Source organism: Borostomias antarcticus, assembly GCF_949987555.1.
Source record: "Borostomias antarcticus genome assembly, chromosome: 3".
Lineage (NCBI taxonomy): Eukaryota > Metazoa > Chordata > Actinopteri > Stomiiformes > Stomiidae > Borostomias > Borostomias antarcticus.
Window position 1 is genome coordinate 28,554,919 of NC_140236.1, and position 27,721 is coordinate 28,582,639.

Sequence of the window (27,721 nt, forward strand, 5' to 3'; positions counted from 1 at the left end):
GTAGAGCTTAGTCAGTTGTTTTAGAATGGAGATGCACTTGTGAGTTCTGGCAAGTAGTAGTACTTTGGCTTTTCCTACGTTAAATGCAATTATTGTTATTCGGAGGGAAGGGCTCACCCGTGTGAGACAGCTGGCTCAGCTCACTGCTGGCGCTGGTGACGTCGAGCTTCAGGGCAGAGATTTCTCTCACCTGACCACGGGCTAGGTCCACTACAGTGAGTTGAGGAAGGATACTCCCTGGCCAGCCAGAACTACAGTATGGTAAGGTTGGCTGTGACTTGAGTTCCATATTATACACTGCAGTATGTGATGTTATGAGTGGGTGGATATGAATCGGCAATCATTGACGCTTCAGATACAGTAGCAACAGATGGCAGCAAAGAAACTGATTGGGGTCTGGTTTAGCCCCATCCAATCATATCGGACTATTTTAATAGTGTGCTCCACCTTTAAAGGGGCTCAATGTGATGTCATTGTAAGCAACTCGTTTTTTGTTTACAGTACATTCCAATTATACATTGTGTTTCCTTGTGGTCTAATAAACATGTTGGATGTATTTCCTGCCTTATAACTCCTTCGTTCATTTTTGAATGTTAAAGGACTAATTAGGAATGTTAAAGGACTAATTAGGTATTACCGTCATAAGCCCTGTTATGATCATAGACAATGGTCCATAGAAACATTTTGACGAATTGTGCACTCTTGAGATATAAGTGCCCGTTTACTGCACAGGTTCTGTGGGCTGTGGAGCCAAGAGATCAGTACCATGCCTGTGCTTTATCAGTACAGGAACTATGTTCAAAATGTGTCATTCGCTGGGTGAGCAACTTTCATTGGAATTTTTCAATGCCTGAATACATCCATGCTTCACACATGCAATATGTGTGTAAAACATCACGATGCTCGTGAAATGTCACAATGCTCGCACGTCCTCGTGCTCTTGCTTGTGTCATTGTGCACATGCTAGAAAAGCACGTGTTACACAACAATACACAATTTTCGTGGGACAGTTTTCTCCTGTGTAGCATACTTTCCCAATGAATTATCAGGTAGGGTTAGGGTTAGGGTTAATAAACATTCAACATGTGTATTACGCAACAAGTACTGTAGCCTACACACAATGTTTGGGGGGGAAGAAAATTTGTATGTAAAACAAAGAACGAGTTGTTTACAATGATACTCCATCAAGCAGCTTTAAAGGTGCAGCTGCTCTTGTGAAATAGAGCAGAATGATTTGCTTCCGTAACACGGCCAGATTTCTAGATTGTTACATTTTCTTCAATCACAGTACCAGCTACTACAGTACTAGTACAAGTAGGAGCAAAACTCGGAGCAGCTTGTATGAACAGATCTTCCTCTAACCATCTTCATCTGAAGTGTCCCTCCATAAAAAATAATAAAAAATCAGCTTCAGTAGGATCACTGTCACTGAGTTCAATGTTTAATTATAAAGATTGCAAAAAAGTCACAATTGTAACCATTAGGCTGTTTGGTGAGGCTAAAAACCAGACCTGATATTGGTGTGTTCAAAGACATAAAGATATTGTATGTTTCTACCATACCAACATAGCTCTACCAGACCAGCATGAGTATATTTGGTCTCTGTGAGTCAAGATACAAGATGAGAAAAATAAAAACATATTAACTATGATTACACACATAAAAGCATGTATTGTAAGTATTGTATTAAAGCCATTACATCTACAGAATTTCACAAGTGAATGCATTTTATATCAAATGTTTTTAAAAATATACATCATTGAAGTAGCATACATTAAACCATATGGAGCAATCCTCTTGTTACGCTGGGACCAGCTTTATAGCTTTAGCTCTGTCAGTCGGTTGATCCATTATTTTTGTCAGATGTATTTTGTCAGATATAAAACACACAGGAGGTTATGATGGCACCGTAAAGGCTACACCAGACATACTGGAAGTCAAATAAAGGCGCAGGTCTGATAAGGTCAAGAGAAGGTAAGATAAACCATGTGTTAAACACGTATGTGATTGTGAATACAATTTGTAGAAGTCTCCATTATGAAATTCAACAAAAGAGGCACTGCAGCTTTATAGAGTACACTATTGCATGTAGTCTGGTTTCCTAAAGGGAGGCCATGCCTTAACTTTCAGTCATATTAATGGCTTCTAAATGTACAGTAATGTTAGTTATACACCACATATAATTAACCATGAAATACATGAATGTTGCCAAAACTAAAGCATATAATCATCACATAAACATCCTTTTCATCTGTACTGTAACAAAGATTCTAATGACAATTGCTCAAAGGTGGTCTCTTTCTCTTGAGGTCACTGTGATGATTTAACCATCATCAGATAATAGGCTCCGTGTCATTCCAATTAATAACTGCATCGCTCCATCTACAAAAAATACATACAAAAACATAAATATACTACCAGGAGAGACAACATTAATATTAACATCAGCTTGTAGAATGTGATGCATGACTGAGGTAGAATTTACTGACTTGGTTCTGATGCAGAGTTCAAGAGGAGGAGTGAGATCAGTGTGGGCATCTTGGGAGCCATGTGATTGGGCCTGGGTGCCTAGAGCTGAGAATAAGAACAGACTAAGCAAACAGCTTCATGCATTATGATTAAGTCTATAGTTGGCTACTAGGGATGCACGATATATCGGCAATAATATCGGTATCGGCCAATTTTAGTCATTTTTTAATATATCAGTATCAGTCCGATGTGCAAAAAAGGACTGATGTGAACAGCCGATAATTATTTCTGTCAAGCTGCTGTTATTTGTTGTTGTTTATGAGAGTAAACAATGTGGAAATCTATGATTTATAAGCTCCAAATGTTGTGGAAATAGAGACAGTGGCTCCATGTGTTTTTCAGTATGTAACATTTGATTATCATAGAAACGTGTTTTTATACAGAACATATCGACATCGGTAAATATCGGTTATCGGCCATGACAGCAATGTTAATACTGTATCTGTTATCAGTATGGGCCAAAATGTTCATATCGGTGCATTCCAATTGGCTACACTTGTCATGTGATTCTAATATTCTCAATAGCACCATTCCATGAATAGAGAGGATGCTAGTGAAATGAACCTACAGATTAATCACTAAACATAAAAATGCACAAGCATGAATACTGCATACTTACAGACAGTGAGGCGGATCTGCTCCTGTTGATTGGCTAGGCCATCATAGTAGTGCAGATCAAACTCCCTGACCTTGCTCTGGTTGGTCAACAGCTCTCTCTGCAGGCCAAACAGAACACTGAAATGGCTCTCACTGCAGACCACCCAAATAGGGAACCTTGGAGTCTTCAGGTTAGACCCAACCTTGAACATACAAATAAACATGACACTACAGTACATCAAAGGTACTCCAACATTAAGTTAGGGCACTGGTGACTTCAGTACTACAGGAAAATAAATGGATTATCTGAGTATTGCAATTGTCTTTTTCACAATTCAGAATCGATTCTCATAGACTTGGTATAAAAACAGATACATTTCAAGTTCTCAGATTGATTGTGCTTACCGTTCACGTAGGCAAAACGTAGGCTATCGTTCTCATAAACAAATGCAAGCTAGCTGTTGAAGTCTGTGGGTTTGCCAGATTAGCCATTTTTATCCCCCAAAGTAACAGTAGTCCTCACACAACAATAATGCACATACAGTACAGCAGTCTCACATACAGTATCTAAATACCAGGATGGTACACAGTATAGCTTGTATAAAATGTTCATAAATCCAGCAAATATATACAGCATGTTATATACATATACGGTATTATGTACATGTACTGTATAACAGGCTCTTCTTCTTCTTCTAAAATAAAGTAGAGATTGAGTCATGAGGTGTCTCACCTTGCAGATGCTGTAATGTTCAAATAAAGAGAGCAGTCCGATGTCACAGCGCCATCTGATCCCCCTGAGTAGAGTGAGATTTCCGTTGCCCGAGTCCAGCTCCATGTCATCGTCAAACACATTGGAAACAGCCCGCCCACACAGCAATAGATTGACCAGCTCCTGAAGGACATTATAAAAGAACATGAGAAATATTAAACAGACCACATACATAAAATATAGCAAGCACAATAAAACTCTGAACTTCACATCACTTACAGTACAACACTTATAGTACAACTTACAGTAATAGTTCAATGAATCCCCAAGGTATAGATTTAGTATTTAATGTTTAAGATAAACACACCTGTGTGCAGTAACCATGGGCTCCAAGGAGGGTAGTGGTGGGCACGTCCATGTCCTCCCTCACCCTGAGAAAAGGAGAATATCATCATAATGAGCTCAACTCCTGCATACAAAGCTCTTCTGTCTGTTTGTTTATCGTTGGCTATGGATACATGTCAAAAGTTACATGTTTTCTATGGTAAAAATATCAGCATCGTATTGTGCATTATGCAAGCTTTTTATCTGCCTGATCAAATCTGTCAATACTGAAAGCATTGAGACACGTACCTGGCAATAGATCTAGAGAGGATAACGGAGATGGTCAGTAGTATGCACCCTAGGGTTCCTGACTCAAACTATGAAGAGAGATCACCAATGTTTTATGTGAGGTACTAAAATCAAACAAAGACAAAAGGCTTCTTATAGATTTTAACCAGTTTGCTCATTTAAGCATGCAGTGCCTTTAAAAATGGAATAATCCCATATTAGGACATTAACAAGGCCTATACAGTACAATGCCACAAACCTGATTTATGTGCTGGTCCAGCAACAACTGAAGGTCCGATATGTTATCAACAGTAATACATGTAATCTAAAATAAAAGAGTAATGTAAATGTTATCTAAGGTTTGTAATCCAATTGAGTACCATACCCAAATGACATGCACGTGAAGGTTATGACTCATCACAACACCCATACTTAAATAATGATTGAGCAAAATGTGTTCCAGAACTGCTTAAAATGTCCAAAACCAGCAAATAGCGCAACCTATAACAATGTGCATGCTAGCCCCAGTATGTGACACCTAATACTTCTCATACTTTGACTGTCAAATAGGCTTCCAAGTAGGTGGTCTGGATTCAAATCCACAGTAATGCCTTTATCCATCTTATTGGACTGTGCCTCCTCTACACATTTCTGAGGGCCTGAGACCATGACAGAATATGGCTGTATTGTTCTCGCCAGACACCGTGAAATGCCTTAGTAAACCAGGTTTATTATACAACATGAAAAATGTATATTGATTGACTTAACCTTTGATGCCAAACCTTGCTAGTAGCCACGACTATGACAGTAAACAGCATACATGAGCTACAGTAGCTATCTTGCCAGTGATCACGACAGCTCTGATACTTTATTGAGCATGTGTACTAATGATCAGCATCGCCTGAGCTGTCAAATCACAAGAGCAACATGTGGCGAGACTAGGATTGCAAAGGGACAAACATGGGAAGTTAAGCTTGTGAATTTTGGAAATGTTGAGTTTTCGTGCAAATATTAGCCCACAGTATAATGCAAATGTTAGCCTATACTTTTATCCTGTTTTCTCCCAATTTGAGAGCCAATTGACCCTGGCCTAGTGTCCAATTAGCCTACCCCCTACTGTTGAGGATTTGTCGTGGTAATATGACAAGGTAAATACAGTTGGTATAAATAACCCCCAAATCTCAGTTTTATTCCCGTTAATTCCCATGGAAGGTTTCCAACTTTGAATATTACCGTAATTTTGCAACCAGAACTTCCAAGTGGAAAATACACTACAAATGTGATCTTAAACGTATCAGATTTTTTTTAATTTTTTTAAGTATTACAGTGTATCTTGCAATAACTAACAGTTTATGTTTTTTTCATTACCTCTAAACACCATTTCATAAAAAATCAAGTGTATTTCAGTAGTGAGGTTTTGGTTCATTTTAAGGACCAGTGCAAACCCTGACAATCACCTTGGAATGTCTGATTTAAAAACATATAATTGTTGGACACAAACACCGTGCATAATAATTTCGTGCTGGTTATTACAGTAGATTAACGTCACTGACAGCCAAGCAAGGAAGTTTGTCTGATATTCAAGAGATATGTCAACAATTGTCATAGTATATTTTTCACCTTCTCAAGTATGCCATCAGATCTGTACTGTCCTGAAGGAATGAAATGATTTCTTCCGGATGTTCTGTAACAACAACAAAAACAGCATGTATAGGGAATATTGTCCAGGAATGAATGTTGACCTATGCAGTAGCCTGAGTGTGCAGGCCAGGTCATTAGCCGGAGGGATTATCTCACACAGCAATGGTGGCTTTCTCCCCCTCGCCAGCCCGCCAAAGGACCTCAGCCACCACCAGCACCAGACACCTTGTTCTCCGTGTGTTTGAGGGCCTTAATCTCCTAGTGACAAAATGCCATGTGAATTAACTCCAGGTCATAGGGGGAAACAGAATAAATAATTACTTAACATGACTTAAACTGGCTTATAGAATCAAAACACTGCACATACTGTATACTGTATATGGGCTAGAGCGCGAGAGAAATGAGAGAAGGACTTACTGCAGTATTGTGTCAGAGCTGGACCCCTCAAACAGGAGATTCTTCAGGATAAAGGCTTGGATGGAAGCCAGAACTCCACATGGACCACCCTGGAAGACAAAACAGCCATGCTACTAAAACAGTAGTATAACCACACAGGATGGTTACACTTCAATGGGTTGGGTGAAGCCCAACATGCTGTATATTTCTGAAGTGTTAATAGAATTACAACATCACAGGTTCAGTAGCACATTCACCACACAGTGGCTTAACAGCACATGCATCCAAGGCCTAGATTACACTAGCGCGGATATACATGGCTACGTGTTCGAACGGGGAAAATGGTAAAAATGGTAAATGGACTGCACGTATATAGCGCTTTTATCCAAAGCGCTTTACAATGAAGGCCTCTCATTCACCCATTCACACACACATTCACACACCAATGGCGGCAGCTGCCACGCAAGGCGCTAGCCTGCTCATTGGGAGCAATTTGGGGTTCAGAGTCTTGCCCAAGGACACTTCGACAGGTAGTCAGGAGCCGGGATTCGAACCACTGACCCTACGATCACTGGACGACCCTCCTGAGCTAAGCCCCAGCCGACCCAAAACGATCCGCAATTACATGTGAAATTACACGTAAAGATCTGTTCAAATCTCACACGAACACGCCCGGAAACACATATCACACCACCATGAAAAGCGCAGGAGTGCTGGGAAGTTCAGACAGGTGTGATGAAGGAGCTATTTGGTCAGGAACATGAACTGAGCAGGGGAGCCTACCCACGCGTATAGCGGCATATCTCAATAAAGGCTTTTTAACTTTTTGCCAATTACCTTTCTTTGAAGGAGAGAATATTCTTATTTGAAGTGTCTACTCTTGTTAGGGGCCAGGCAGCCTCAGTTGCCAGTGCCTCTTGTATTTACCAATATTCATCTGACTTCCCATGCATGAAAAATTACCAAACTTTGCACAGAGGACCAGTCCTATACTGTACCAAAAGTCCTCAATAGCCTACAGTACATGTAGCTCCCATCGTGTTCTTTGTTCTTCTTCGTCGTGTGGGTACGTTGTTGCGTCCTCTCCCCCCCAGGCTCGGGGCCGAGGGGCTATCCCTTTACCACCCCGAGCCTGGGTGAGGGGGTCACCTGGGCTAAATATCCGGACACACCTCTAGGAGCCACTTCACCATTTCGTCATCCACGACCGGCCCTTTTTTTCCAAAAGCCTTCGGATCTGCCAATTACACTAGAACGCAGTTCCAGGCACTGGAGCAGCTGTCAACCCATTGACAGGTTATGGTGAATAACTATTGTGGCTTGTCATTTTGGTAGCTTCTGCACTTTCAATGATCCCAGTCAGGGCACTTGAGCAGACTCTTTGTTTGTTTACAAAACAGGTATAAACTCTCACTGCCCTCATAACACACAAACTCGTCATGTCAGGGCCTGTTTCAGTAGTAGTAATAGTAGTACACCCCTTATTTACTCAAATGCATTCATATAAGTCAAGACCCAGGGGATAGCAGTCGGTGACATTGTGTCCCTACCTTCTTTTGTACAATTCCATATCTCACATCAGGCGTGTCTAAAAACGTGAAGCTCTGACTCCTCCACTCTGCATTGAAGCAACTGGTGCTCGAGCCAAGGATGATCTCTTTGAGGGCCTGAAAAGACACAAATAATATAGTCAAGGCCAAAAACACTTCATATTTTAGTCCCACCACTGCATTATAAGCAATCGTGCAATCAAATTACAATGGCAGTGTGCTGGTCCATAGGATGAGTATCATGGCTGTGTTGAGGTAGTCTGGACTGGAAGGACACTCTGGACAGTTCCTCAAGCTCCTCGTCATCATCTATGTCATCTGCCATTAAACATACAAATAAAACACTGCGATAAGAGCAGTCCAAACAGAAACAACTTATTAGTTGTCAAATGTAGGATTCTAGAATTTCTTGTTAAAGATCAATTACCCAAAATCATCTCCGCCATGAGCTGATCATCAACATTTGTCACAGTTTTTGTACTAGGAAAAAGGGATGGATATGCACTAATGATTAACAAAATCATGATAAAGTCATCAAAATGTCCATACTGTACAGTACATACTGTACAATCTTAAATGTGACAACCCACAAAATATTACAAAAGTCAAACCTGCTTACTTGTGAGGTTTGTGTATATTTGTCTCTACTGTGTCAGATCCACAGCCCTCTTCCTCCTTGCCTTTCCCTGTCTGTGAGTTCCAGGACTGTTGGGTTCCTCTTCTGGTGCCGGTGGTGGAACGCTCTGCTAACCCAGGGCTTCTGGGGCCGGTGGTGGAGCGCTCTGCTAACCCAGGGCTTCTGGGGCCGGTAGTGGAGTGCTCTGCTAACCCAAGGCTCTTTCTTTCTTCCTGATTAGACACCAACATCCCATCTCTGGTATTTCTGTTGTCTTCATCGACCCCAAGAAGAGAATTGGGTACCCCCAACTTTCGAGTCTGGCGCTTTCTAATTGATACGTTCTAGACAACAAACCAGACAAACAAAATGATTATATCACAACTGTCAGCTCATTAGAAAAAATGCAATGTCAATACAGTCATGACAGCAGCGAGAACCTCCCACACAAACAGGCAAGGCTGTTTAAAATGAATAACTGTACCTCAGTTTTCACTATCGGACCAGCCATCATGCCTCGTCTGTCGCGGCCCGTTCTGCTCTTCTGAGCGCTCTCTGTGACAGCATGGTTTTTGTCTGACATCAGTTCTATCTTCATGGTGCTGTCATTCTCTTGGAAGGGAGGCACAGAACCACATTGTTGGTCTGGTCCGCTTTCTGACAGGCTCTCAGTCCAGCTTCTCTGTGTAAGTGTGGAGTATCTGTCTGTTCCTGAAGACAACGACAATCCTCGGGATGGAGCGCCAACCTCTGTCAATGACCTGTAAAACAGACTGATTATAAAGGAAACCTCAAACAACTCCCTTTCAAATCATCTAACAAACACAATCAAAACTGTAGCAGATTTCTCAGTCCACCTTTGTTCCCTGCAATTCTGCTACTGGCGGCTGAGTTTTGGTGATCTTGACGCATGCAGATGAAGAATGATGATGTGCAGAACCGTCGTTGCGTTTGAGCATTTATTGTCAGGTACTTCAAAGAGTCATTAATCAAAAATAAAACAAAAATAAACAATGTAATTTGATCAATTGTGTTTATGGCCTATAATGAATGGCACTGCATGCTCAAAAGACTGTTTGCTCTCCCAGCCATGTCTGGAGCTGCCACTCCTGGCTCTTAAGCCTTCCCCCGGTCTCCGCCTTCACCCTAGGCTCCGCCCTCCCCCTAGGCTCCTCCTTCTCCCTAGGCTCTGCCCTCCCCCTAGGCTCTGCCTTCAGCCTGGGGGGGGGGGGCATTCACCTGTGGCCATGCACACTCACTCACACACACACACACACACACACAGCACACACACAGCACACAAACAGCACACACACAGCACACACACAGCACACACACAGCACACACACACACTGATAACAACAAAGAAAGAATGAAAATCAACTCAAACATATCTGGCTCCTACAAGTACCTTGACATAACCGTTTCCCTGCCAATTAATCTTGATGAGCTGTCTTTTCTTCTGGTGTTGTCACACGCAGCCTGGGTGACTGACAAAGACTTCTGGAGAAGATCACTATTAAAGTTTGTCCGTCTTTCATGTTGTCCATCAGTGTGGTATTTCACAATGATCTCCAACATGGATTTTAGAGGATTGTCTAGAGTCTACAAAAATGAAATGTTACAATTAATCACAAACAGCTGACTACATTGACCATGGGTATGGATGGGCAATCAACAAGCAGGCCATTGCAAATGTAATTGGATAGCGTCTTGAATAGCCAGCAGTCACCTTATTGATCTGGTACAGACCCTCCATGTGAAGGATCTGTCTCAGGTCAGATCGGTTGTTGATACTGGTAACTGTGCGAGGATGCTCTTCCTCCATACAGGCAATCGTTCGCTTGAGTCCCTGAGGGCACGAAAACAAGCAGCCATGTTTAGACTGCTCCCCATCATGGTACAGTATATGATATTGACCTGCTAATGTTAGCTACTGTAGCTAATTTTGGTACCAAAGTACTGTAAAGTTGGTTTGATATGCAATACACTCTCAAAACAAAATGATGCTACATTAACCCTTTCTAATAATAGTAGAGTCCTCTGAAAAATCCTAAGCTTGTTATTGTCGCAACTCATACTGTCGCATTTTATATTTCAACAGCATAACCCTTGAGTCATTGGTAACAGCTGTGGATGTAATCTACTCCGTTATTGGTTAGAGACAGTGTTGATTGAGGGCTGTTGTTTTTCCTTTGTCGGTGTGAATTGAGTCTGACTTGTATAGAGCATTTCATACACAGAGGAAACACAATGCGCTTTACAGAGAACAAGAGAAGTGGATATACATATTCCAGAGGGAAGCAAAAAACAGTATCACCCAGGGGCCAGAAATGTGAGCTGTAAAAATCGTCTCTCAACGAGACGATCGAGCAAACTCCTGGAGTATGTTTGTCTAACGGCTAAGAACATAGAGCAATAAATTACATTAAATAACATTTTCAGAGCAAAAAAACGAATGCCATGGCATAACATGCTCTCTAGGAATAGGAGAATAACCTTCTGTTTGACTGCAAAAGCCCTGAGGCTACACAGAAAACGAAAGGCATTGTTGGACCCTAGAGGTTAATGATACGTTGGTCAGAAATGATATTATGGTAGAGGGGTTGACTGACATTGTGTAGGGGTTGACTTTATAAACTTACTGATGAGGAAATGTGGCTGCAAAGTGTTAAATGCTGAACTACAATCCATGAATAGGAGCCGAGCATTGGCCTTCTCCAGATTAGGGTTGCAAATTTCAAGGAATTTCATTAATCGATAAATGTTAACCTTAAGAAACGATAGTCGATTAATTGATAAGAACGTCCCACGCTGGACTGCGCTTTGCTCGCTTCATTTTTGTGTCTTCTTCTGCTGTGTCATTGAAATTTCCCGGCATCCCAATTAGCCTTCACTGCCCTCATGTGCAGTCAGACCTTAAATCATGATTACATTTCACACAACTCCTGTTGAAAACGTCCGTTCCCCCAAAAAAAGTTCTGTTTCATTAACAAGCAATTAATCAAGTAACCAAATCTTACTCAAGTAAATTCGTATCGGCAATTAATCGATAGTCAATTAACTATTAACATCCCTACTCCAGATGCATTGAGCAATTATACCTCATCAGTGTTTATGTACTGAAGCTTACACACCATGATCTTTCAAGACACTTAGTACAAAGTAGGCCAGGGTAACAGGTCTATAATAGTTTTTCTCTTTGGGAGAAGGCATTTTGGGAAGAGGGATGATGATGGCCTTCTTCCACAGATATGGAAGAGTGTGTAAATATACAGTACTCTGAAGACAGGGACCCACACTGTTGGGACTTTTCAGGAGAAAAGCGGAGACATCATCTGTGCCTTGTTGGTTTCCCCTCTTGGGGTCCACCCAATGTTCTCTCAGCCTATGTTCCCTCAGCCCTATGTTCCCTCAGCCGTGTTCCCTCACCCTATGTTTCCTCAACCCTATGTGCCCTATGTTCCCTCACCCGAAACCAACTTTTTGTCAACATAAGCAGACCAAACTACATTTTGAGTAGAGGTACCAGCCTCTACTCAAGTTACTTAATTTATAATGATTTGCTTGAATGTGTAAAATGTACGGGCCCACTGATATTTTAAATAATTGGTGACTATAAGTTGAAAATGGCTCACTTGGGGACACAATCACCAACAATAATGTGTGTTGAGCATGTCTGGTGGGAGTCAAAAGTTAGTGATTGATTTCATTTGTTGTTACTCATTGTACATACGAAGCACATTCTAATGATGATAGCGAAATTAGTTAGCCTGTAACAGTAGCCTACGATATCGGGTAACAGAAAACTGTTTGCTGCCCATTTCTATGTCATCAGATCAATAGAACACAGATCATCGTTAAGGTGTATTGTTAAAATGAGAAACGTAGTTTAGTCAGAATTACTGACCGCCTGTTTGTTTACACAGCCTCGTCAAGATAGCAAACGTTGCTAGCTAGTGTTAGCTATAGTTAGCACTGATACTAGTACCGTTATCGCATATAACTTTACGCCGTTACTGCTTCCCTCTTTGGCTATTTTGTAATTGCACCTGATGATGCTGGTAGCCTAACCTAACGATGTTGGCTAATGTTTGCTAAGTAACGTAAATGTCAGCTAACATTATTATAGTACTAGGCTAGCAAAGCTAGCTAACTTCGGCAACTACAGTATCACACACGAGTACACCCACCTTTCGACTGAGGTATTCTCGTACAAGGGATGCAGCAACTTCTTCCACTGGTGCAACCATGATAAAATAAAATAAAAAAGTCACTGACTTGTTCCACAAGCACAAGACAAGAGCTTTCCACAAGCAGCGTCTTCTATAGGAGGGCTGTCTGATGTATGCAGCTACTACGTTATGGTGCGCAGAATACTCGATTGTAAAGCATCACTGTCCACTTTAGTTTGAGACCATCCTTGGCTTTGAGATTTAAATCTGCGCAGGTGCGCTGCAGTTTTATTTTTTGGAACTGCCCGTTTCTATGGTTACATCGGCTGCCGATCACATGCAGGCTCATATGCAAAACAAACTGCACAGACGTCTTACTGTATGACCTTCTGGTTTATCAATCTATTCACACATTTCCTTTGTAAGTCTATTCTGTAAAAATAAGTAATGAAAGAAAAGCAGTTTTTGTATTTAGCACATTTTATTAAAACATTTCATAATAACATCACAAACATTCAGACTAGCCTGTATTAACCTACTAATAGGCCTAGTAGGTTCCTATTTTGTCACTATTCCAACCCATGAAACAATAGTCTCGAAGAAGTCAGTTATCATCAGTTTTACTTCATCTAAACATGAAAAATATTTTTGAGATGTGAAAAATCTAAGTGTACATTACAACCTAATATTTTATATAATGTAAATGAAATCTGAGCCTAAATGGAGGATTGTATTGATGACAAACTTTCAGATGTAGCCTACATTGATTACAGTGTACGTATAGGTCTACCTACACAGGAATTTCAAAAGGCTGGTTTGCTTGTTTCCCAAATTACTTTGTTACGTCACCAGTCACATGGAAACGAAAATGTCTGCTTTGGCACAGATTTCTTCCTATTCTAACAGGGAGTGCAGCTTTACTGATGAGCAATACGTAAACACCAACATCATATACTTTCCATGTTGTGTATCTCTCCCTTGAAGGAATGGCAAGCATACTGCTATTTCCTCCCTCCGCTGTTTGGCCCTACCATGAGAGATGCAATTTTACAAAAGGAGAGACAACAAGCAGAGGTCCAGAAAAGGAGATCAGTAGTCATCAGCTGTAAGAGAGATAACAGAAGAGCAGTTATACACAGCTGCAGCTCCAAGCCAATGAGGAGAGAGTAGCATGCGGTCCATTTGAGACAGACGGAAAACAGACAGAGACATCATGCAGGCATGCGATCACACCAATGTGCTCTTACTCTCTATGGATAGGATGCAGGTACTGGCCGCGGTGCCCCTGCTGTTGACGGCTCTGCACATGTACTCCCCCTCGTCCTCTGGGAAGGTCTCTGGCAGGTAGAGGCAGTAAGTCTCTCCTCTCTCTATGTACTGATAGTCCTCACAGTCCTGCAGCATCTCGCCTTCAAACCACCAGGTCACCTCTGGCTTGGGCTCCCCTGTGATCTTCACTGTGAACCGGACCGGCTCAGCGTCCACCACCGACTGGTTCTTCAGGGGCTTTTTGAACCACGGAGCCCCCGACCTGCCGTGATCTTCCTCATCTTCAAAGGCTGCTGAGCCATTGACGATGCTTCCCTCCTCCTCCTCATCATCCTCCTTTTTCTGCCAAAACATGACACGGAATATCACAAAATCATTACCGGGCCTGAGAAACACTCTCATCCCAACAACAGCAACTCTGGCATGCGTTCTACAACTTCTTGCTCAGTTTTGTCCACAGTTTTTATAGTGAATGATATTTACTTTTTGGAGGGCAGCATCGATCTCTTGCTGCTCAAACTGCATCCTCTGCAGCTTCTGTTCCTCCACCCTTCTCTTCTGCTCTTCCTCTCTGGCTTTGGCCATTTGTTCAAACCGAGCACGCATGTCCACCTTCTGCTTGAACGGAGAGTCGTCTGTCTTTCCCGTTTCCGTCTTTCCTTCCTCATTATCCTGAAAAAACAAACAGGCCCCTGAATGTGTAACACTTGAATAATGCCCTGAGGTAACATGCAGAACACGATTTCATGTTCACACGTGTCTCATTTCAATAAGATGAAATTCATACCTCCTCCTGGAATCGCTCTGCCTCTCTCTCTTTGATTTCCTCATCAATAGCTTTCCTTCGTGCTCTCTCTTCTTCAATCTTTTTCTGTATTTCCTCGTCAGTCAGCTGCTTGATCTTCTCAAACTTGGACTTCAGGTTCTTGGCCTGGATTGAGCCGGTCCTCTTGAGCTTGGTGAGCTCCTCATATTCTGTACTCACTGTGTCTGAGCTTTCATTAACCTCATCCTTTGGGAGAGCAAAACAATGAACCAGTTATGAACTATAATATTATATATATATATATATATATATATATATATATATTAACATCTGTATCAGGGAGTCTCCTGCTGTTATTTATGAATATATATATATATATATATATATATATATATAATTAATTAATATATATTATTCTTTGCTGAAATGTTCCTGATGTTGAGCATTGTGAATATACATTGAAGACTGACCTCTCCCATTTCTTGTCTGAGCTGCTCATACTCAAGTTTTTCCTGTTCCATTTTCTTCTTGCGTTCCTCCACCTTGTGCTTCCTCTCGGCCTCCTGCTTCTGCTTCAGTAGCTCCTCAAAGTTGATTTCCAGTCTCCCAGGATGCAGTGCTTCCTGTGACTCACTCCTGACCAGGCCGTCTTCCAGGTCTTGTCCCTGTCAGCACAAACAGACCGAGGGTTGAGTCACTGATGATTTCAACCTAAACCATGCTTGGATCTGATCTAAGTGAACAATCTCACATCAGTGTTCAGGAGGAATTCAACCCATCTACTTCATAAACCTTAAATTGCTTTTTTGACAACATCAGCACAGAGCAACCAAGCAAAAATACAGAAAAGGTAGCCTGGTAGTCTTTTCTCAGGCAGTAATACAATACAATCATACAGTAAGTTGTGGGAAAAAAATGTCAAGCTGCAACAGATGCATCAGTGTGCCTACTTAATTTCTATTCATACACACACCTATTCATATCATTATGACACTAATAAATAAAGCATTCACTAGCAGCATATGGACAATAATGGGTAACACTTTAGCTTGAGTGAACATTAGTCATTATATACTGTAACTAGTAACTACATACTATTAGTAGTAATGCAGTACCTGTAGTAACAACATTGTAGTTACATTGGATCTGCTATGTATTACAGTTAAGCAGTTTAGGGGGGGGTCGAGTGCTCCAAGGGTAGTGGATTTGTTATATAATAGTTCCTACTGTACGTAACAAAGGTGTTACCACAGGTAATTAAGGTACCACAGGTAATTAAGGTACACTTAAGGAAAATGTTACTAAATAATGTTACCGTCTTACTGTTCAAGTGCAATTGTGATTTTGAACTGAAAGTATCTTACTTCTCCATGTTCATATGTGGTCATAGACTTTTTCTGTTCCACGCCAGGGCTCTTAAAAAAATAATTTGTGAAATGGACAGCATTGCAGGAATACCAGTTGAGCACATCAGAGAAAGTACAGTGCATCCAAATATATGCTTAATTCTTGTCAGATTATATTCCAATTAGAATTGGACCAATTATAATTGAATTAGATACAAATACATCCTTGAATGTTAGTGTGGGTTTAGTTTTCAGAAAATTTAAACTGGATATATGCTCAAATGGTATGGATGATGAAGCAGAATGCAAAGCAAAAACAGCATTGAAATCTCAAAGAAAACAAAAAACAATTGCTTATGGTCATTTCAAAGCAATTCTATAAAATAACTGAATAAAAGACTGAATAAAAGTCATTCCAGTCTCTACACATACACATGCAATACATAAATACATACATACATACATACATACATACATACAGTTATGTCCATCCAATCCCAGGCTAGTTATGACTTCTGGAATCCCATATTATTGTTTATAATATTATATATTAGTGGATTCAGTGGTAGAATGCCGGTATCTCTGAGAGAGTGAAGGAAGTTAGGTTTTGCCTGTAAGAGCCCGCGAATGTGTACCCCTTTAAGAGACTTGAGATGGGTGTGTTTTTTTCCCCTGGCGTCCGGTTAAAGTGGCGTTCCTGGAGAGAGATAGGCAAATCAATAAACCCATGTGTCTGTCTCAGTCTATTGCCTGATATATCAGCCATGTTGTTGCACACTCCAGTATGGTAGGTGGCGGTATGCACCTTACGCTAGTCTGCGATCCGCCAATAGACCAAGGAAGAAGAAGAAGAAGTGAGATAGGCAGTGCCGTCCACTAGTGGAGCCGCATGTCGAATGGTACCAACCAATGCAGTGAGGAGACGACTCTAGAAATCGTCATAAGGGACGACTCTAGAAATAGAAAAGAAATCGCTCACTCAAGCTCTTGATGCTGGGTGATTTATTCAGACGTCTCAGCCTAGCGGCCGTTGTCAAAGTCTACCAGACTTTGGGTAGACAATCTGACGGGCGGCCATAGAGCGCTCTTTTCAGTGAGATGGTCAGTGAGATGATTCACCACCACAGCGGTATGCCTCAAGGCCAGAAGAGGCGATGGAGCCAGAACCAGCAGGTTGTCCAGGTACGCAAGGATCCTGATTCCCTGCCGGCGTAGTGGTCTCGGATGGAGAAAGTCCTGGGGGCGAGGGCATACTGGTATAGAGTCTGGTATACTCGTATGCCTTTCCCTGGAAGGCAAAGCGTAGAACTATCAGCACATGGAAGTAGGCCTATGCCTAATAGATCTATGCTGGTGCAAAAGTCGCCAGGAAGAAACGCTTCTAGCATCGCACCGTAAGCATGTGGAACTTCAATTTTGCCAACGCCTTGTGGAAGTGTGGAGGTACAAAATTGGTCTCACGCCTCCCATCTCCTTTGGCACAAGGAAGTAGCGGGAATAATATCGCTCGTTCCTCTGCTCCAACGGGACCACAGTCACCGCTCCCTTTGATAAAAGCTCTGCCATCTCTGCTGACAGCTGCAGCTTGATCGGGACGCGGCATCACCTTCACAACGCCCGTGAGAGGCCGGAGAACAGTGGATTCATTAGGTCGTCCTCAGACGAGCTTGACAGCAAAGTCTCCAATCCTGTCGGTCGTCCATTCATCCAGCCAGTTCCGCAGAACTCTCCACTCCTGCGACCCTCCTCAGTTCATCCACGTATGATGGTGTGGGATGTCCTCTTAATCGGTGCCCGTGTGTTGGTTCGCAGAGCACCAGCTTGCTGGCTGGGAGTTCATGATGTCTGTGGCAGTGGCCAGCAAGTTTCATCCTCCTGGATGCCACTTTCTCACTCGGCTTTTTTAGCCCCCCATACAGATGCTTGTTGGTAACATGCTCGTTCTGGTTGACATCTAGCACCACACACAGCATTCTGGTGTAGCACCCATCCAGAGACTTCTGCAGGGTGGGCTTCAGGGTCCAAGTTTCACAGTCGTATAGGAGGACAGACTCCACGGTCGCATGAAAGAAGCTCAGTTTGATGTGTCGAGGGAGACTGGAGTTCCACACACTATTCATGCCATTCAGGCCCCTCCATGCCAGCACCTTTCTCACCTTAAGGTCCTGTTCTGATGAGTTGACCCAGGAACCCAGGTATTTGAAATCGCTAACTTCTGCTAGAGCATTGCCCCCTGCTGTCTTGAGAGGTGGTTGGTCCGGGGGGGGGGGTTGTAAGTGATTGCCGCGGTCTTCTTTTTATTCAACCTAAGGCCAACCCTGGCACATTCGGCCTCTACTCTATTCAAGAGCTCCTGTGCCTGCTCCACACGGTTGGACATCAGACAGATGTCATCTGCATAGTCCAGGTCTGCCAGGACTATAGCAGGGTTTCTTCTAGACTTCCTAGGTGTTATTATGAAGCCAAGCTCCTGCTCCTGCCCACTACTGGCTTTCCTAAGCGTGTAGTCCAGGGCTACAATGAAGAGGAAGGGACATGAGGAATCCCCATAGGATTTCTCATGGCGTGCCTCTTTGCAAGGGTGAATGCCATCCCAGCCGGGAAGAGCTTCATTCATAAAAAGAGGAAGTGAGTCGGCTGCGTTTGCATTACAGACAACATGCCACCAATTTGCCCATTCAGACAAAATGGCGGTGATCTGAAAGAATTTTGCCACCTCATTTGCATATCCAAACGAAGCCAACCGAGGCACCTGTTGCCACTGGTACTGGTGATACAGAACGAGGCCCAGACAAAGTGTGGTCCTGGACATGGCGTAGAGCGGCTACATGTGAGCTAGCCGGCGCATGCACGTTGTGAGAGAGTGAGAACGCTGTCATTCACAACAGTTCTTGGGAACCTTCTCACCTCATTTCCATATCTAGCTGGAGCTGACACAGCATTCACTGCTGCCAGCACCAGCGAAACATGAGGTCCAGTCAAAGCTTTGTCGTAGACACTGTGCAAAGTGGCTGCATTTGAGCTAGTCGACTAGCCATCATTCACGACAGGCTCACTGTTTAATGAAGGCTGATTGTCGGTGTTAAAAACCTCGTACTACCGCTCATTTGCATAGCTAGACACACTGTCTGTCCCCAGTGAAACGGGGGAGTGTTTTACCTGCCGTAGAAGCAGAAAAACATAATGCCACTCGAACCGAGGACTCAACAACCCCGGGATTACACCCTTTGCTCGTCAAGCGTGCGGCCGATCAACCTGTTAAACCAACATTGCTAGCTCTGTTTGGGAACGGTAGCTTGGTTAGCTTGTTTATATTGTATGTGGTTAGACAGTAGCCTTTGACTTGTGGGTTAGCAAGCTATGGTGCTAGTGACTCTTTCATGTCATGTCTTTTTCATGTTGTAGCCTGAGGAGAGAGGAATTCCTCTGTTTTTTTGCAGCCTGGCTGGTTCATGCAGTCTGTGGTTCATTGGGTTCTTTGTATTTGGGCCTGGTTAGGTTGTAATGCTGTGATAGTGGATCAGCTTAGCCTGGTTTTGAGCAGCGGTACAGTGACCAGGAGGAGTGCCTCTGGGCTTTATGACCCGTGTTGGTGCTTCACGTTTGCCTGTGGTTCGGTTGGTTCCTTGCATTTGGGCCCTGTTGTAGTTATGTTGCAGTGTGTATTTCTTGCCTAGAGTGTAGCGGTCAGACAGCGAGTCTGGTGTGTCTGGTTAGAATCAGACCAGTAGAGGACTGTGCTCACCTAGATGCTAGGGGAGCAGCCACAGTATGGCTAGCGAATCTAGGGGAAGAGGGCCTCCTTGGTTTCTACTGGTGCGTTTGTGCAGCAGCGTCCTAGATGGCAGAGTCTTACTAGGTCATGGCTAGCTGAGCTGGCTAAGGTGAGTGGCGTAATGGAGGCCATCTCTATGAAAATAAGTGATTTGATAGCTCTACTGAAAGAGTGTCTTTCTTTAGAGGCACTGTGGGAAAAACAGAGGCAAGACAGGGAGCGTCAAAGACAGTTTGAGGAGGGAGAGAGAGAGACAGTTTCAGCTTGAGCTTGAGAAGATTCGGGCTGGGCCACGTTAGGGTGCGCTAGGGTAGGCACGCCGCCTTATTACCATATTCATTTCAGCCAAAAGTAGTAATTGGATAGAGCGTGCAAATTTGCCTTACAGCAAGAAGGTCTCCGGGCCTTTCTGTGCGGAGTTTGCATGTTCTCCCCATATTCGCCTCCCCTAAGAACCCAATATGAAAAACATGCAGAAGAACAGAGGCTCTTCAGTCCGGTCCCTGACCTGGACTGAGCACAAGGAAACCACATTTTTCTTTATCGTTTTGTGGGTGTCTAGTTGTTGAGCATAATGTTGTTCTAGGGTGGAATTCTCCTTTAAGAGGTTGTCAGTCGTTGAGAAGAGGGCCCTGGAATGGTTTTGATTTCTGTTTTGATTGGGACCTAGGGGAGATGGATCGGGAGGATTTTCAACAAGATGTCAGCACCTGAGGGCTCTGATGTTATTTGTTTCCATATGTAGAATGGGGTAGCTGGCCAGGATGCTTGCGAGTTTGTGATGAAGATCACAGACTCGAGCACCTGGGAAACAGTGAACTCTGGAGGAGCCTCCAGATGAGGGAGAGATGTAAATGTCTCTGACTATAGAGCTGCCAATAATAATGGGGGAGGTGGTCGAGTCGGGGGGGAGCAGCGGGCGAGGAGCAGCTGGCCGAAAGGAGAGGCAGGGGAAAGAGGCAGGGGAAAGAGGCAGGGGGCTGGAGAGGAGACTGTATTGGGGGTGGGGCTCGGGGAGTCTGCATGGTGATGTCACTTCCTGTCTTCAGGCTGCGTGGCGATGTAATCTCCAGGCACAGTGTTGCATCTAGCTAACACCTTTCTGTGCCATCTAGAGGCTGGTGAGGTCCTTTATGTGCCATCTAGAGGCTGGTGAGGTGACTAAAGGATCACACCACCAGGTAGTTTGAGTAGACATGCTGTGGTTGAACCTGCAGTGACGGCCGTTGGCCAGCAGGGGGAGCTGATGCCGGAGCCTGAGGCTGCCAGAGTGATAAAAGGTGAACCTTCAGTAGCTGAGACCTTGTTAACTGATAGCTTTGCAGTGAAGGGAGGAGTTGTGGACAGGACTGTAACCTCTTAACCAGAGAACCCCATAGAGCAAGAAGAGGCGTGTCAGTTTGTGCTGTATGAGGAAAAGGTGGAGGCAGGCCATGCTTGTGAGCCTGTTGTTGTGAGTGTGATTGAGTCATGTCCAAGGTTGTGTAGCAGTACCTCTGGCCTGACTCAGCTTGTGGTATCCAACACGGTCACTAGGGGTGCTGCACCAGTCAAACAACCCTTCTCCTGGTCATCCCCTCTAAACCGTGCTTTGATGCAGCGTATGGGGCTTCCTGTTTGAGCTGGACTCTGTTGAGTGGGATTTCCCAACTCCTTTTGGTCCAGGTGGAGATGGGATCACGCGTGTTGTGAACGGCACCGTCGCAGCTTTTCCCTTTTTTTTTTTTTTTTAAACCATTGTTTATTTTATTTTTATTTTATTTTTATTTTTTTTGAGAGATTTTATTTTATTTGAGAGATTTTATTTTATTTAAATTCCATCCCTTTCAGGCTGGAATAGCATTGAATCTTTGAGGACTGTTTGAATGAGCTTCTAAGAAGGACGGAGCTAGCCGCGAGGAGGACGTACAGTAGATCAGCCTCGGGGCTGTAGACGGAGAAGGCGAGTCTCTTCACGACTCAGGTGAGCCCTGCTTCTCAGCTCTTCACAACGCTAGTGTGTGGACAGGGTGGAGGACACTGGGGGGTTCAATCAGCCAGACCCACCCCTAGACCAAACAACCTAGCCAAAGCCCTGTACAGTGTATTAGGTTGAGAGCCGGGGTAGACTTCCCAGCCACCTGTCCCCTTACCACACACACACACACACACACACACACACACACACACACACAGACATAGCAGACACATGCCAGTGCTGAGTCATATGCATGCAGAGGCTGTGTGGCACCCCGTCCTACCATGCTCTTGCGAGCCTCTGCGAAGAGTCTCTTCTCCTCCTCCAGCCTCCTCTTGGCCTCCTCCTCGGCCTTCCTCTGCTCCTCCTCCCTCCTCTGGCGCTCCATCTCCTCAAAGCTGACACACAGCTTCCCTGGCTTACTGCCCTCCAGATTCAGCATGGCTAGCAACACCTCGTCATCATCATCAACCATCTGGCAAGGGGAACAAACAGAGGGTTCAAAAGGAGCATCAAATCACGCTAGACAGTAGACTGCAATTCTTCTCTTTCGACAGGAAAGCTCAAACTGACCATGCTCTTCCTGGCCTCGGCGAAAGCTCTCCTTTCCTCCTCCATGCGTCTCTTGGCCTCCTCCTCTGCTTTCTTGCGTTCCTCCTTTACTCTCTGTCTCTCCAGCTCCTCGAAGCTCAGCCTCAGTTTCCCAGGGCTGAACTCCTCCCCCTCAGAGCCCTGGAAGTCCTCCACATCCTCCCCCTGCAAACACACACAGATCCACAATCTTTAACTTTACTTTATTTGTTTATTTCGTCAGGACAATGCACATTAATGGACAAGCTGACATACACAGAGAGCTCTATATATGAACAAACATGTAAATATGCCGGATTTAGCTATTAGCTCATTTGCATCCGCAGTCCACAAACATACAGTAAAATAAAATACAATACATACAATAAAGGACATCTAGTACAAATTGAAAATAAACAGTTGTAAGTACAAGCATATATAAATATTATACGTGTCGGGCATTTAGTGAGGGCATTTTTGACTGCTTAACAGCCATTCTTTGAGCGGCCTTTTGAAGCAGCTGAAGTTGGGGCTTTCCCTGGTGTGAGTCGGGACATTGTTCCAGTTTGCACACCCTGTGATGGACAGGGCATTCTCAATCACACTGATCATGAAACTGGAGTTAAACTGGAGAGCTCTGTTGACGTTAGCAACACAAGGTTTTGAGGTTCAAGCATCACATAATCTAAAACATTCTCTATAATGCCTCTCTTTAATACCGTACGTAATGCCAACACAGTAAATAGATTTTGTGTGTTTTGACAGGAGAAGTCTTACTAACCATTTCCAGCTTGGCCTCCTCAAAGGCTCTCTTCTCCTCCTTTAAGCGACGCTTGGCCTGCTCCTCTGCCTTCCTCCTACGCTGCTCCTGTCTCTCCTTCTCCTGCTCCTCGAAGGTCAGTTTCAGCTTCCCAGGAGTCACCTGCTCCCTCTCTGGACGTTTGTCCTCATCTTCAGGCTTTTGAGGACAAAATTATGTTTAGGAAAACTTACTGTATCGCATACAAATAGAAAATCCAAACAAACAAACCAAGGTGTTTTCTGTGCTAGCGTAGTAGGATACTTCACATTCAATTGCAATGAGTATTCCCTCCTGCTAAAGCCAATCTTTGAGTGACTTCCCACAAATCACCTGATCAACAACAGAGTTACGTTTAGCCTCCCGGAAGGAGCGTTTGTTCTCGTCATAGCGTCTCTTTTTCTCATCCTCTGTCCTCTTCCTCAGCTCCTCTTCGCGGTTCTTCTCGATGTCCTCAAAGTTCATCTTAATCCTGCCTGGAGGTCGCGAGCGCTTCTCTGGCACCACCTGTACCAGAATGCTATCATCTCCCTCCTGGCGGAAGTTGGAAACACAAACGGGATTTTAGACATGAAGTGAAATGCTATAGCTTAAGAGTAACTTTATGTACAGTAGAAACATACTCTACTATACACACACACGCAAACACACACAATAACTGAAGATAAGCAATCTGAGGAGAACATTCTTTTGGTCTAATGACCGCCAGTTGCAGTGGGTCAGTCAGTGAGTGTCAGCCCCAAGATAGGAGTGTCTAATTTGGTCAGAGAGCGGAGATGGAGGAGGAGGAGGGGGAGGCCAGGCGCTAATTCAGTCTGTCACTGGTGTGGGAAACAGTTGGCAGTCACATGCTGTCTACACCTGGCAGTGTCTGTTGCCCTGGCTGTCCGGTTATCAGCACTCTGGTCCCATTGTTTCTAGCTCACTCAGTCAGAACTTCCTCAGATTACAGACACTTCCTGGTCTAGAGTTGCTCTTCATGGAAGATGGTCTCAACTATTTAAACAAAATAATGGAGAATTAGTGTGACTTGCATGTAAGACACTGAGAGCGGTCAATACGTTTTTTGTTTGTTTTCCATCAATCCACCATGCATAAGATATTAACATAGAATTATTTTGGGGGTAATAACTTGATAAATATAACTGTTTCTGGAGCCGAAAAAGTGTGATGGTGACGCTAAGATGCTTTTACCTCATTTGTATGGTCATACTTTCTTTGGCATGCAAAAATGACTATCAATTTATTACCCACCACCAAATAAATAGAGCAAAGCATCCCTTTAATTAATCTAGGTCAATATCAACTAGGCAAGCAAGCTCTGACTACAGCTACTGCTAGCCTCAGTGTATAGCACTTAAAACCATATGCATTTCAGGTGGCCTGTATCTCTTTATTCTTATTTAATTTGTAACCAGCTTGCTTTTATTTATTCAAAGCGGCAATAAGCGATTTCCTACCGCTAGATGGCAATGGGAGACAAACGAAAGGCCTAAAACGTGTAATATGTACGTTTAAGGCACAGGGGCGGAGCAAAGTTACGGCCGTAATTTCACAACACAGGAAGAAATGCTGGAATAACAAGACATGCGAAAGGTAGGGGTGAGTCATTGAAGTTGGACACTATGGTTCAATGAAACAATCTGATATGTTGGTTTTAACGTTAATTAGTTTTGACAAAATGGTGGTCTTGTTGAGATTAAAAATGCTTTTCTTGTGTGTGTGGTCTTTTTAAGAGAGACCTGACCAAGAAAAGCAGCACATGCACAATTCAGACAAGTTGCAATAAAACATAGAAGCAACTGTGTGAGGTGATGTCAGTCCCTGTCCCTCAGACCCTGTCCCTCAGTCCCTGTCCCTCAGTCCCTGTCCCTCAGACCCTGTCCCTCAGTCCCTGTCCCTCAGACCCTGTCCCTCAGACCCTGTCCCTCAGACCCTGTCCCTCAGACCCTGTCCCTCAGACCCTGTCCCTCAGTCCCTGTCCCTCAGACCCTGTCCCTCAGACCCTGTCCCTCAGACCCTGTCCCTCAGACCCTGTCCTCTCCACGCCACCTGAGGGTTATTGTGGCCATTCAGCTCCCATCTCCACTGGCTTTACATCCAGCCTGCACCAACTGTTACTGCAGGCTTTCAAATGACACTTAAAATAACCCAGAAAGGCAGCTGAGGATTACCTGAATGATTACAGAATGGAAGCCAATCCCTCAATGGAGTCAGTGGCTGAGCAAAGCTTGCCAACATTGTCCCATTTCTCTCTGTAGCCCTGTGCCAGAGCCCCACGCTAACATACCTCTGCAGCCTTCTTAGCCAGCTCCTTCTTCATCTTGGCCTTCTCCATGACGTCCTGGGCAGCACGCTTCTTCCTCTCTTCCTCCATCCTCTTCCTCTCCTCCTCCTGTCTCTGCTTCTCCATCACGGCAAACTTCCCTTTCACGCTGCCTGAGGTGCCCACAAAGAGATGAAACCATGAAACAACCACAAACGGTCAAATTAGAGTCTCCACAGGCCGTTCCAGGACCTCCAGCGGCCTCCCCTCCCCCTCCCTGCCCTCCCCCTCGTCCCCAGCCCCATCCTACCTGTGATCTTGGGTACGTAGGATTTCTCCACCTTGGCTGGCTTCACCTCCTCCTCCTCATCGCTAGAGGCGAGCAGTTCTTTTATCTGCGGGCGAATCGGACGGGAGATCATGGTGAGGTTCGGCTTGATCTGGGATCATCTACTTTGCCACCTCGGAGCCATGCTGGTCCCCCAAGCACTCTGGGGCCTAATCCCTGCTAATAGCATGGTCATGTGATGGATGGTGAAGCCTGTGATTGGAGGATTCTGTTGTGACATGGGGAGAGATCAACGTGTGGGCATCCAGTCTGGAGAAGCTTCTGTGTGAGGGAGGGTTTTCTCTCTCTGTGTTGTACTGTTAATCCCTCCCTCTGACAATGTGTTGAATCAGAATGATTCCTGAGATACATGTTGTGATTAGGCACCAAACTGGTCAAACACAGGAGTTAGAAGGTTGTTCATCATAAACCTCATGGATATTAGCACCAATTAATGTTAAATGTACAGTATTTGTAAGGATTAATGTGGTGATTATTCATGGTGTTGTAATGCCACAGACTATAGACTATATGCACAACTCCAGTACTTCCTTAAATTAGACATGCTTCTCCATTTCCTGTCCTACACTATTGGATGAAGTGATTAACCAGGTGTGCCTGACTGCAGCACAATGATCAAATATGAATAATCATTTCATCCAATAGTGTAAGACCGGAAATAGAGAAGCATGTCTAATTTCAGGAAGTACTGGAGTTGTGCATATAGCCCATTCTACATTAAGTATAGTTTAAATGTAGTGCAAACAACAAAATCTCAAACACACCAGCAGTCGTTGCGGAAGGCCATGCCTCATGCCATGCAGGTAGGCCTTGGTTAGTGGGAGGGGTTATCTGTCTGTGACCTGCTGCTTCCTGCGGTTCCACTCTCTCTCCTTGATGTACTGCTCCTTCCTCTTCTGGTGCTCATCCACGTTCCTCTTCTTGTTGCGCTCCTCTCTGGCCTTCTGCATGGCCTCAAACTTGTTCTTCACATCGCCCTTGTTCAGCTTGGGCACATAGCTACGGGCCACTGCCTTTTTGGAGCTGAGCAGTTTCTATGGTAAGACCGTGAGACATTAATGTAAATGAATATGAAATAGATAGAAAACCAGTGGATAAAGTTGGCTTGAGAGAGTGAGTTAAAGGGAAATGTCCTGGGTGAAAGCCACAGATGTGGAGGTAATGTAGACACAGAACTTTGAATTGAACATTGTGGAGGTAAGGTAGACACAGAACCTCAATAAAAAATACTTTGTATTAAACTATGGTGGAAAAACTAAACAGACTTTGAGGAAAGCTAAATATTGAGGAGATAAAATATCAGGAGACATCAAACTTTCTTTATGGAGACAGACTCACCTCTTGTTTCAGGTGAACTTCAGAGATGTTCTGTGACTCGTCGTTTGTGTTATTGGGTGTGTCATTGTTTGAGTCATGCGATGTGCCATTTACAGAGTGTGCCTTATCCTTCTTGCTGTTTGCCATGTCATCCTTTTGGTGAGCCTCATCACTCTTATCGTGTGCATTATCTTCATCATCCTCATCCTCTTCGTCTGCCACGTCGTTCAAATCGAGTGCTTCGTCGCTCTTATTGTGTGCTTCATAATCTCTGCTGTTTTTCTTGTCATGGTCTTTGTGCACTTCATCACTCTCTTCCTGTGCTCTGTCCTCTTCTTCGTGTGTTACATCATCAGTCACATTGTGGGCAACATCAGCCATGTCATGCGCCAAATCAATGATATTCTCTGCCACCTCAGTCATGCTTGCGCCACAATGACAAGTTGACAGGGCCCTTGACGAACGTTACCTGCAAAACA

General features: G+C 43.9%; 2 protein-coding genes across 2 annotated transcripts; both read right to left on the minus strand.

The window, feature by feature from the left end:
* Positions 1-1,693: 1,693 nt before the first annotated feature.
* mindy4 (MINDY lysine 48 deubiquitinase 4) lies at positions 1,694-12,976 on the minus strand. The gene is made up of 18 exons (XM_084461852.1): positions 12,847-12,976; positions 10,386-10,505; positions 10,065-10,258; positions 9,138-9,414; positions 8,657-8,997; positions 8,465-8,517; positions 8,246-8,355; positions 8,038-8,154; positions 6,509-6,597; positions 6,248-6,349; positions 6,071-6,134; positions 4,710-4,775; positions 4,472-4,539; positions 4,206-4,269; positions 3,860-4,021; positions 3,149-3,329; positions 2,490-2,574; positions 1,694-2,382 (listed from the first exon to the last, which is right to left on the minus strand). The coding sequence occupies exons 1-18, from the start codon at positions 12,904-12,906 to the stop codon at positions 2,334-2,336; spliced, it is 2,202 nt and encodes a 733-aa protein (XP_084317978.1). The 5' UTR covers positions 12,907-12,976; the 3' UTR covers positions 1,694-2,333.
* Positions 12,977-14,055: 1,079 nt separating this feature from the next.
* On the minus strand, positions 14,056-27,665 carry nexn (nexilin (F actin binding protein); the record flags this gene model as incomplete). Its single annotated transcript, XM_084436118.1, has 13 exons — positions 14,056-14,439; positions 14,581-14,769; positions 14,885-15,109; positions 15,334-15,528; positions 16,228-16,278; positions 22,225-22,416; positions 22,515-22,697; positions 23,293-23,469; positions 23,644-23,844; positions 25,601-25,749; positions 25,887-25,971; positions 26,768-26,959; positions 27,264-27,665. 13 exons carry the CDS (start codon positions 27,663-27,665, stop codon positions 14,056-14,058), a joined length of 2,625 nt encoding a protein of 874 aa, XP_084292244.1.
* Positions 27,666-27,721: the final 56 nt, after the last annotated feature.

What these genes read in the sequence shown, in the direction of transcription:
- mindy4 (XM_084461852.1), bottom strand. Translation starts at nt 12,906, where the DNA reads ATGGTTGCACCAGTGGAAGAAGTTGCTGCATCCCTTGTACGAGAATAC. An exon ending in GAGAATACCTCAGTCGAAAG is followed by an intron (nt 10,506 to 12,846) that starts GTGGGTGTACTC and finishes TCGTGCCCTCAG; the next exon opens with GGACTCAAGCGAACGATTGC. An exon ending in TGGACCAGCACACTGCCATT is followed by an intron (nt 8,155 to 8,245) that starts GTAATTTGATTG and finishes GTGTCTTTTCAG; the next exon opens with GCCCTCAAAGAGATCATCCT.